The 10,902-nt window shown below is 42.2% G+C and overlaps 1 protein-coding gene across 1 annotated transcript; it reads left to right on the forward strand.

Moving 5' to 3' along the window:
- The first annotated feature begins 1,483 nt into the window (after positions 1–1,483).
- Positions 1,484–2,426, forward strand: LOC131488872 (olfactory receptor 9I1-like). Its single transcript, XM_058690718.1, is given in 2 exon segments — positions 1,484–2,134; positions 2,136–2,426. Coding segments are annotated over 2 exon segments (942 nt in total).
- Positions 2,427–10,902: the final 8,476 nt, after the last annotated feature.

Below are 10,902 nucleotides of genomic sequence, written 5' to 3' on the forward strand. Positions count from 1 at the left end.
TGTGTTGTTCTGAGCAACCAGAAGAATGCTTGCCATTCTCAGTTCTCTGTAGATTCTCATGGAATAAATAAATGAGTATAGTCTGTCTCTCTCTCTCTGTTTTCCCCTTTGGTCAAGATGAGTTGGGTGAATTACTTTTAGAACACAGCAAATCATTGTTTTGGCTGAAGGTCAAGATTAGATTGGGCTGTAAGGGGAAAAAAAACCCTCCTAAATAGTCACATTGTCAGGAATTCAGCAGGGGAAAAACACCAGATGCTGACCTTTATTTCATCCATAGATCAGCTTTTGTCAAACATTGATCAAAGTTTCATTTTCTTATTTATCTGAAATCCTATGAGATCTCTCTCAAATTCAGTTTTTATTTCAAGGATGGAAGGAAGACAAAAATAACTACCTTTGAAGTCTGCATTCAGTATTCCCATTACCCCAGATCATCTGCATCCAAAGGTACAGAGACAAGATTGTCCAATACTTGGCAAGAACTCTAACTGTATTAGAATTCTAAACCCAGTGTGATGCCTTTGTCTCTTAATGAGCTGGGCAGGCTAATTCTGGAATGGCTCGATTGAAGCATCTCATTGATTGATAATGATCTGGCATTTAAAAAAATGGGACAGGTCCTTTGGAATAAGAGGAGAATTTGGAAACCAGGCCATGCTGCTTGGCAGGAACAGAGAGGACAAAGCGACTTGGTGGGCAACAGGTGGCAGAGGTTCTAACAGACCTTGTTCTTCAAGGCTCGCTTCTTGCATCCCGTTCCGTTGTGTTCATGTGCACCTCAAAAACAACCAAAAAAGAGATACGGTTGATACTGAGACTCCAGGGGGCTATGGACTGGGAGATAAGAAGATGCCAAAATGTCCACGAACCTAGGAGGGTGTTACTCTGCTATTGTAGAGTTTGGAAAAAATACTTCTAAGCGTGTGAGTCAGACCATGTGCTAGGAACGGTACATCAGTTATGTTCTTCACGACAGTAACCTTGGCATTGAAATGCCTATGACACCAACAAGAAGACTGATATTCAGATACATGCATGAACTTGCCCAAGGTCTCAAGAGATTTGAACCTAGGTCTGATTTCAAAGCCCATGTACTTAGTACTATACCACTAGGATTTCTCCAACAAAGTGGTGCTTTCTAGCTCTGTTGTAAAGCTGATGAGGGTTTCCAATTTGGAACCTGTCAGAAGTTTGGAAAGGTCTAAGGAACTGAGTTCTAGCTCCAGCTTTGCCTGTCTGCTGTGAAATGAACTGGTCACTTCACCTCTTTGGCCCTCATATTCTTCTCTCAAAAGTGGGAGGCACAATATATGCTTCGAAGGATTTCCAAAATATCAAATGAAGTAAAGTTTGCAAAAAATGTAAAGTGCTTTACAAACCTAAAAAATCATGACCATTGCTGAGAGTGATCAAATCGATCACCTTAGTTTGTCTTTAATGAGATTTTATTTTTTTTATTTCAGTGGATGACCTGGGATTCATGGCAGAGAATGACACTGTGGTGACAGAATTCATCCTAATGGCATTCCAGCTGTCGGCAGGGCTGCAAATGAGTCTCTTCTTTGTGTTTCTGGTCTTATATTTTGTCACCGTGGGGGGCAACCTGGGCATGATAGTGTTGATTCAGAGAAACCTTCGTCTCCAAACTCCCATGTACTTCTTCCTCCGCCACCTTTCCTTCCTGGACATTTGCTACTCTTCTGTCATTGTCCCTCAGTTGCTTGAGACCTTGGGTACCCGTAAGATGGCCATCACTTACGAACGCTGTGCCACCCAGTTCTTCTTCTTTACACTCTGTGCCAGCACCGAATGTTTCCTTTTGGCTGTGATGGCCTATGACCGCTATATGGCTGTGTGCAACCCCCTCTTCTATGCCACTGCCATGACACCACAGACCTGCCTAGGGCTGGTGGCTGGGGCATACGCTGGTGCCATGGTCAACGCTGTGATCCGCACTGGGTGCACCTTTTCAATCTCCTTCTGTAAGTCCAACCACGTGGACTTCTTTTTTTGTGACCTCCCACCCCTGCTGAAGCTTGCCTGTAGTGAGACCAAGCCACGGGAACGGGTCATCTACCTCTTAGCTTTCTTGGTCATTACGACCAGCATTTCAGTGATTCTTATATCCTACTTTTTTTATCATTCGTGCTATTCTGAAGATTCGTACAGCAGGTGGCAAAGCCAAGACTTTCTCTACCTGTGTTTCTCACATGACTGCAGTGGCTCTTTTCTTTGGGACGCTCATGTTCATATACCTGAAAGGTAACATGGGCACATCGCTTGGGGAGGATAAGATTGTGTCAGTATTTTACACGGTGGTCATCCCTATGCTGAACCCAATGATCTACAGCTTGAGAAACAAGGAAGTGAAGGAGGCTCCGAAGAAAACTCTCAACAGGATAAAGGTTTCCCAAGTACAGTAAGACTTGAGCTCCATGAATTCAGAAGCTCCTGCAAATCATCCTTTGGGCTTCTCTCTTGAACACATGAACTAGATTTCACAATGACAAAGACATATTGAGGTAAAAAAAAATATGTAGCTTTGGGTACCAGCAATTTCTTTATTAGCTCTATGACCTTCAGTCAGAAATTCTCTGCCCCAGTTTTCACATCAGTAAAAATTCCTGCCTTGCTATGATTAAAGCCAGGATGAAGAGAGATGGAATGCCAAAGGGCTTTATAAATAATAACATGCTATAAAATTGAAAATTGACTTTCTCACCTGTCCTGGGTATTGCTGAGTGTTTTCTCAGCTACTTGAGTTCAAAAAATTCAAGCTGCCAAGCTAACTTTTGCACTTGAATAATTATAAAACCATGGCTTCTTGTTTGCATGGTGAGGGTAGTTACATTCTTTGCTTGTGGGTAGCGGGGTGGAAATCAGCCTTGACCAAAGAAACCTTGTCCCAACATTCAATCATATCCAATTTAGGTGTTTGTCATAAAAAATACAAGCAGTTAAAGAGAGGAAGGAAAAATAGAGGGGAAAGGAGATGTAAACTGGGAAATGTTCACCTAGAATATGTTCGCCCACTTCCCAAGATAGCACAGAGGACAGAGATACTGTAGAATAAAAGTATGTAGAATAAAAGATGTAATGTTTGCATTAATTATTGGAAGTAATTTGATCTGATGTGGAGCTGAACTGAGCCCCACATATAACTTCTGAAATACTTGATCACCAAAGGTCAGAAACTCTATTTTGTTTCTGAAGGATTGTTCAAAGAACATCTCAAGCTAGTTTCTAATTTCCATTAATGAAAACCACTTTGTACCTCCATCATTGGTAGGACTTTTACTTTATTGTCAGAAGGCAGATAACCATGAATCTGACTGCCACTTTTTAATGATCTCCTTTGGCTAGAAACATTATCTGGCAAATGTCTCCATAGAGATTCCACAATCCTACTCATCAATGCAGCAAATATTTACGGACTACTATGTATCAGCCATAATACTAGGTTCAGGAATACAGAAACAAATAAGATAGACGTGGTTCTTCCTTCATGGGGATTAGAACTTGCCGCATAGACATATGTAAACCATTACAGTTAATTTAGTTTTTCATATGGTTTTGGAAAGTGGAAAAAAAGCAACACAGGATATTGTTATACTGTACAGTCGAGTTCTGACCTAGTTTGGTGTGGTCAGCAAAGGCTTCCCTGAGGAACTGACGTTGATGCTGAGGCTTAGTGGGAAGCCTGTCATAGTCATGGGCGGAGGAGCTGAGGGAAGCCAGAGTGGCTGCAGCATAAGGACAGGGGCTGAGTGTGACATGCAGCTGGAGAATTCAGGAGCAACTGGGTCACGGAGAGCCTCGCAGGCTCGCTTGGGGACTTCTGGACTTTACTGCAAGAGCAAGGCTTGAAATGGTCCTGTCTGAAATTTTTTAAAAATGTTTTTATTTATTTTTGCAACAGAGAGAGACAGAGCATGAGCAGGGGAAGGGCAGAGAGAGAGGGAGACACAGAATCGGAAGCAGGATCCAGGCTCCGAGCTGTCAGCACAGAACCCGACACGGGGCTCGAACCCACAAATGGTGAGATCATGACCTGAGCCAAAGTCAGATGCCCAACCAACTGAGCCATCCAGGCGCCCCAAGTCCTGTCTGAATTTTAAGAAGATCTCTTTGGGGCGCCTGGGTGGCTCAGTAGTTCAAGCGTCCGACTTCGGCTCAGGTCATGATCTCGTGGTCCGTGAGTTCGAGCCCCGCGTCAGGCTCTGTGCTGACAGCTTGGAGCCTGGAGCCTGTTTCAGATTCTGTGTCTCCCTCTCTCTCTGACCCTCCCCCATTCATGCCCTGTCTTTCTTTGTCTCAAAAATAAATAAACATTAAAAAAAATTTAAAAAGATCTCTTTGGCTGCAGTGTGATGGCTGCGGGGGGATGGAAGGAAGCATACCCATTTCGTCTAAGAGGCAACCAATGGTGCATTCTGGGATATGCGGTTTGATTTCCGCACAATACTGTGTGCTTTGTTCTAAAATATGTACAAGGGCAGGGCACCTGGGTGGCTCAGTTGGTTGAGCGTCTGACTCTTGATGTTGGCTCAGCTCATGATCCCAGATCATAGGATTGAGCCTCGCGTCGGCTCCATGCTGAGCGCAGAGCCTGCTTAAGATTCTCTCTCTCTCCCTGTCCCTCTCCCCTGCTTGTGCATGCTCTCTCTCTAAAATTAATAAAATAAAATAAAATAAAATAAAATAAAATAAAATAAAATAAAATACATATAAAAGCAGAGAAAGCTCACAGGTGCATGACCATGATGTTGGTATAGCACTGATTCTTAGAAAATGGTGAAATTTGGGAAATACACTTTTGGAGGCATCTACTTTTTCACTGGTACACTTTTCCTTCTCTGCATGCAGCTTTCCTTAGATATACATCGAAATGGCCATCAACTTCTCCCTTTCAAGGGGACAACACATTTTCATTAACTCCTACTGTGTGCCAGGTTGTTTCAGTGGGCTGAAGAAATCACTCCTTGCAGGGTTTCTTACATGCATAAAGTCAGGAAAAGCCTTTAACTTAAAAAAACATATATAAATGCAGGGTGCCTGGGTGGCTCAGTTGGTTAAGTGTCTGACTTTGGCTCAGGTCATGATCTCACAGTTTGTGAGTTCAAGCCCCCTGTCGGGCTCTCTGCTGTCAGCACAGAGCCTGCTTCAGGTCCTCTGTCTGTCTCTCTCTCTCTCTGCCCCTCCCACCCTCGTGCTCTCTCTCTCTCAAAAATAAATAAACATTTAAAAAAGGTATATAAATGGGGAAAATGCTAGACAGTGACTGTGCTATTTTGGTGGTGGTGGTGGGGCTTCCAAGATTCCTCCCACCTTCTACTTGATGAGTGGCCACAAACTGCCTATAAATGAATGACCTTTGATGCAGGTACAGTATTTGATGTACATACAACTACTTCAGGGGTGCACCAAGTGGACAAAAATAAAATGAGGTTTTAGTGTGTTTTAGGGGATTGCTTTCTGATTAATGTGCGAAGGCACGGAAAGAAATGGCCTTTGTGGTGAATTTCCACTTGCATAATTTAATCAATGAGTGAAAACGTCTGTAAATCACCTAATGTGTATTGAGCTCGGTACCAAGAGTTTTTGCTTATCTCATTGACAGGTCTCCTTTTTATTTTTTATTTTTCGTATTGAAGTTTAGTTGACATACAGCGTTATATTAGTTTCAGGTGTATAACACAGTGATTCGACAGTTCTATGCATTACTCAAAGCTCACCACGTTAAGTGTGTGTTGTGGGGGGCGAGGGGGTCTTTAGGGTTTTCTCTGTACAGTATCATGTCACTTGTAATTAGTGACAGCTTTACTTCTTCTTTACCAGTCTGGAGGCCTAGTATTTCTTTTTTCTTGCCTGGGCTAAGACTTCCAGTACTATGTTGAATAAAAGTGGCAAGAGTGGACATCTTTGTCTCGTTCTTGATAGGTCTCACTTTGAAAACAGACTTTACGATAATGTCAGAAAATAGAATCCTCTGGTTGATTTTATGTGTCAGTTTTGGCTGAGTTAGAGAGCACCCAGATACTTGGCCAAACGTTATTTTTGGTGTATCTGTGAAGATGCTTCCAGATGATATTTGCATTTGAATCAGTGGATCCAGAGACGCAAGTTGCCCTCCCCCTATAGAGGTGAACGTGACCCAATCCAGTGAAGGCTTGAATAGAGCAATAGGCAGAGGAAGGGAGAATTCATTCCTCCTACTCTGTCTGCCTGAGGTGCACTTGGAGGGAAATCCACACCATCGGCTTCCCTGGTTCTCAGGCTTCGGACCGAATTGCACCACTGTCTTCCTGAATCTCCTGGATTGTTTCAGCTTCCATACAAGAATCTGTGTGAGCCAGTTCCTTACAATAAATGTCCAATGCCATAAACAGATCGATCTCCTCCGAAAGTTTTCTACCACCCTCTTGATTATTATTGTTTTGTGATAAAAAATACTTAACATAAGATCAACTCTTTTAACAAATTTTTAATATAGATTGTGGTGATATTTTCACTATCACGAACCACCCTGAAGTGGCTTAAAAGAATCTCATAAAGGGGCTCCTGGATGGCTCAGTCGATTAAGCATTTGACTCCTGATTTTGGCTCAGGTCATGATCATGAAGTCCTGGTCATGAGATCGAGCCCCATATCAGGCTTGGCATGGACTGCAAATCCTGGGATTCTCTCTCTCCCTGCCCCTTCCTCACTCATGTGCTCCCCCCCCAAAGAAATAAATAAAACTAAAAAAAAAAATCTCCATATATATGTATATATATATATATATATATATATATATATATATCCTTTTGGTTCTGTATCTCTAGAGAACCCTGAATAATAAAATCCAGTTGGTAATATGGAGTCTTTTTTTTTTTTTTTTTTTTTTTTTATCCCATTCAGCTTCTAAGTGTATTTTGTTTAAGCACTGGGTTTTGGAATAAGTTTCAGCTGTAATACTTTGGCCTCAATCTACCAAAAATGATATGGAAAAGATGAAGAAAGCAGACTGTCAAACTTTGAATGGTTCCATTTAACTCAATACATCAAGAGACCAAAGTGCTATATTCTTCTTATCATTTAGATTATCAAACAGTGATGTCACCAGCATGGCATTTTAGGGGACCCCACAAAGATCTATAATTAGGCAGCTATCTATAAACAAAACATCCCTGGGATAGCTCATGAATCCACTTGAAAGACTTCAGCAACACCGGAGCAAAAAACCAAAATGAAACAAAACAAGACAAAAGACAAAAGACAAAAACGAACAACCAACCAAACAAAAAACCCTGAGAATAATCCCACAGATAGGGAAGGAAAAACAGCTTCATTCTGCCTGCATCATTCCATCCCCCAGGCAGGCACTGGTCAGTGCTAAGAGGGAACCTCCCCCCACCCCGCCCAAGAAATGGGAGATTGGGGTGAATGAGCAGTGTCCTCAGCCTTTCAGGGCAATGTACAGAGGACCCACTCAGTGTTACACCTTCCAGAGCCAGCTATGAACCAGGAACATGAGCAGGGGCTACAGTTGAGCTACACAGTGAAAGCGACCATGGTTCCCAGCGACCAGCTCTGCCAAGGAACCCAGAAGCTTTCACCACTGAAGAAACCAAATGGCCAGCACAGTCGTGGGTCCCATGCAGATTTCACTGGTTTTCACCACATGGATTTTTGTGCGTGCAGATGCCAGCTTCCTGAGTCCCTCCCACTTCTTTACCCCTGCCCGCTTTGTACCAGAGGCCAACCCAGGTCTCCGTGGCGGTGTGAGTGCAACACTCCAGCTTAGACCCCCGCAGCTGACCCTCACTGCCATGCGTATGCTCGTGGCTAGGCCCTCTGTCTGTGCACTTACACGCTCATAGCCTGACTCTTGTCACCAGCCTCCACTACTGTGCCCATGCCCATAGAGGGACTTGGTAGCCACAAGAGCGCGTGACAGCAGGCAGGGCTTTCTGACACCAGAAGAAGCAAATGCAACAGGCAAAATCAACAAGTGAGCCTACGTCAAACTGAAAAGCTTCTGCACAGCAAATGAAATGATCAGCGAAATGAAAAGGCGACCTATGAATGGGAGAAAATATTTGCAAACCATGTGCCTGATAAGGGATTAGTATCCAAAATATATAAAGAACTCATACGACTCAATAGCAATAAAACAAACAATTCAACTAAAAATGGGTAGAGGACCTGAAGAGAACATACAGATGGACAGCAGGTACACAGTGATTCCCAGCATCACCAACTATGAGGGAAATGCAAATCAAAACTACAATGAGGTATTGCCTCACACTTGCTAGAATGAGAAGAGATCTCTTGCTTGAAGGCAAGAAGATATCTCTTGCTTGAAGGCAAGAGATAACAAATGTTGGCAAGGATGTGGGGGAAAGGGAATCTTTGTGCACTGTTGGTGGGAATGTAAACTGGTACAATCACAATGGAAAACAGTAGGGAGGGTCCTCAAAAAATGAAAAATAGAACTACCATGTGATCCAACGATCCCACTTCTGGGTATTTTTTTCCAAAGAAAATGAAATGAAATCAGGATATTTAAGAGATATCTGCATTTCCATATTTATCGCAGCATTATTCACAAAAGCCAAAACATGGAAACAACCTAAATGTCTATGGGCAGATGGATGGATACAGAAAACATGAGGCCATGTTCCTGCACATGCAGGAACATATTATTCAGCCATAAAAAAGAAAACCTCGCTTTTTGTAACAACATGGACGGACCTAAAGGGTATTATTATGCTAAGTGAAAGTCAGACGGAGAAAGACAAGTACTGTGTGATCTTGCTTCTATGTGGAATCTAAACAGTCAAACTCACAGAAAGAGAGAGTAGATTGATGGTTACCAGGGGCTGGGGTTGGGGAAATAGGGAGGATGTTGGTCAAAGAGTACAAACCTTCCAACGTAAGATGAGTAAGTTCTGGATCCGATGAATAGCGTGGTGACTCTACATGAAAGTTGCCACGAGAATAGATCTTAAGTGTTCACGCCATAAAAACAACGATAACAAGATGGTAATTGTGTGAGAGGAAGGATGTGTTAACTAGCTTCCTTGTGGGAAACATTTCACAGCATGTGTGTGCATGAAATCGTCACATTGCACACCTTAAACTTACACAGTTGACATGTCAGTTATATCTCGATAAAACGGGGGGTAGGGACAACACCGATATTTTATTGTGATTTCTATTTTTTCACATATATTAATCTGAATGGAGGAACGTAGATGTGAGGCCAAATGAACTGGATGATCACATAAGGTCATGCGTGTAGGGTAGAATTAGGGGATATAACCCACATAGCCCATAATCTTGGGTCTTTGGTTGGAGTGTGTATTCATATGTTCACTTTTGTGTATGGGTGTGGCTGTCCTCTGGGAGAGTCGTAACCCTTCAGATAAGACCTACAAAGACCACAAAAGGTTCCCTTTTTATTTTGGTATGAGGATCAATAGAAAGCAGATAAAATACTTCCCAGATTTCTTAGTCTGCTTTCCTTGCTCACATCCTGTTGGTCTAATGTACAAGGAAGGGAAAATACCTTCATCACAGCCATGTGCGAACGACCACAAGAACAGAGCGGCTCAAGCCCCAACACGGATCTCCCATATCTTTTTGGTAGCCTTAGGGGGAGAGGCCGAAAAGAGGCTGAAGCATTTTGGCTAAAAGGGTTCATTGGTCCCAGAGTTCAAAGAAGGTAAGACAACTCTGGGCTCCAAATCTCATTTTCCCTGATGCTGAATTCAAACCTCAAACAGTATTTTCTCCTGAATCTTAGTTGGATATAGAATGAGGAGGATAAATCACCCGAGAACCTGGGGAAAGCTGATAGAAGTTGAAAGGAAAATAGCCTCCCTGCTTCCCTGCGGTACAGCTGCCAGAGTTTTCATGGAGACCAAGATGCTTCACGGACACTGTATGATTCATCGTTTTAATCCTGTTGGGAAAGACAGTCTTAGCTGTTTTCACTCGTCTCTTCTTCAAAAACCACGAACTATTCTGAAAATTGTTGAAAAGAACATTGTGTCGTTTGCTTTTTTCTCAACATAACTTTATCTTTATTTAAGGCATAACGGTGCAAAGATAAAGTTTAAAAAATGACAGCAACCACAGTAACGAAAGTGCATTTTTTTTTCTTCTTGGAACGGAATGAATATCTGAACTCTAACTCAGGCCTTAGGAAGTTTGCTTCTTTGGGTTTTGAAAGCCCCCAGAAAGGTATTGTAAAAATAGCCTGTCTACACCTGTTGCTTTATATTTTCACTATAGACAGAGTCTACAATAGTTTATTCATTAATTCAAGAAATTGTTTATTAGGGGGCTACTGTATGCTGGGCACTGCCCTAGCATTTGGAAGCTTTATCCAGGAAGGAAATAAGCAAAAAGTCTCTGCTTTTGTGGAGCTTATACCCTAATGGAGGCGATAAACCATATACCTCGAATATAATAAATAAGGAAATAATAAAGTCAGTAGAATAGTGAGTTAAAATGTATCAAGTGTTTTGGGAAACACTGGAAATATGGATTTTATAACATGAGTCATCCCCTGTGTCAGAGATACTGTATGGAAAGCTAGGAGGTAATTATTTCCTTTCCAGGATGAATATAATTTCAAACATACCCACCAACTAACAACTCCTCTTTGCTCCTGTCCCCCAGCTTCTGGAAACCACTATTGTGTTCTCTGTTGCTATGAGTTTGACTCTGTTAGAAACCTCACATACATGGAACCATACAGTATTTGTTCCTTCCATGGATGGCTTATTTCATTTAGCATAATGTCCTATAGGTTTTTCCATGTTGTTGCAAATGGCAGGACTTCCTTCTTTTCTTAAGGCTGAGAAATATTCTACTGTATGTAGATACCACATTTTCTCCCGTTCATCT

This window comes from Neofelis nebulosa, chromosome 10 (genome assembly GCF_028018385.1).
Source record: "Neofelis nebulosa isolate mNeoNeb1 chromosome 10, mNeoNeb1.pri, whole genome shotgun sequence".
NCBI lineage: Eukaryota > Metazoa > Chordata > Mammalia > Carnivora > Felidae > Neofelis > Neofelis nebulosa.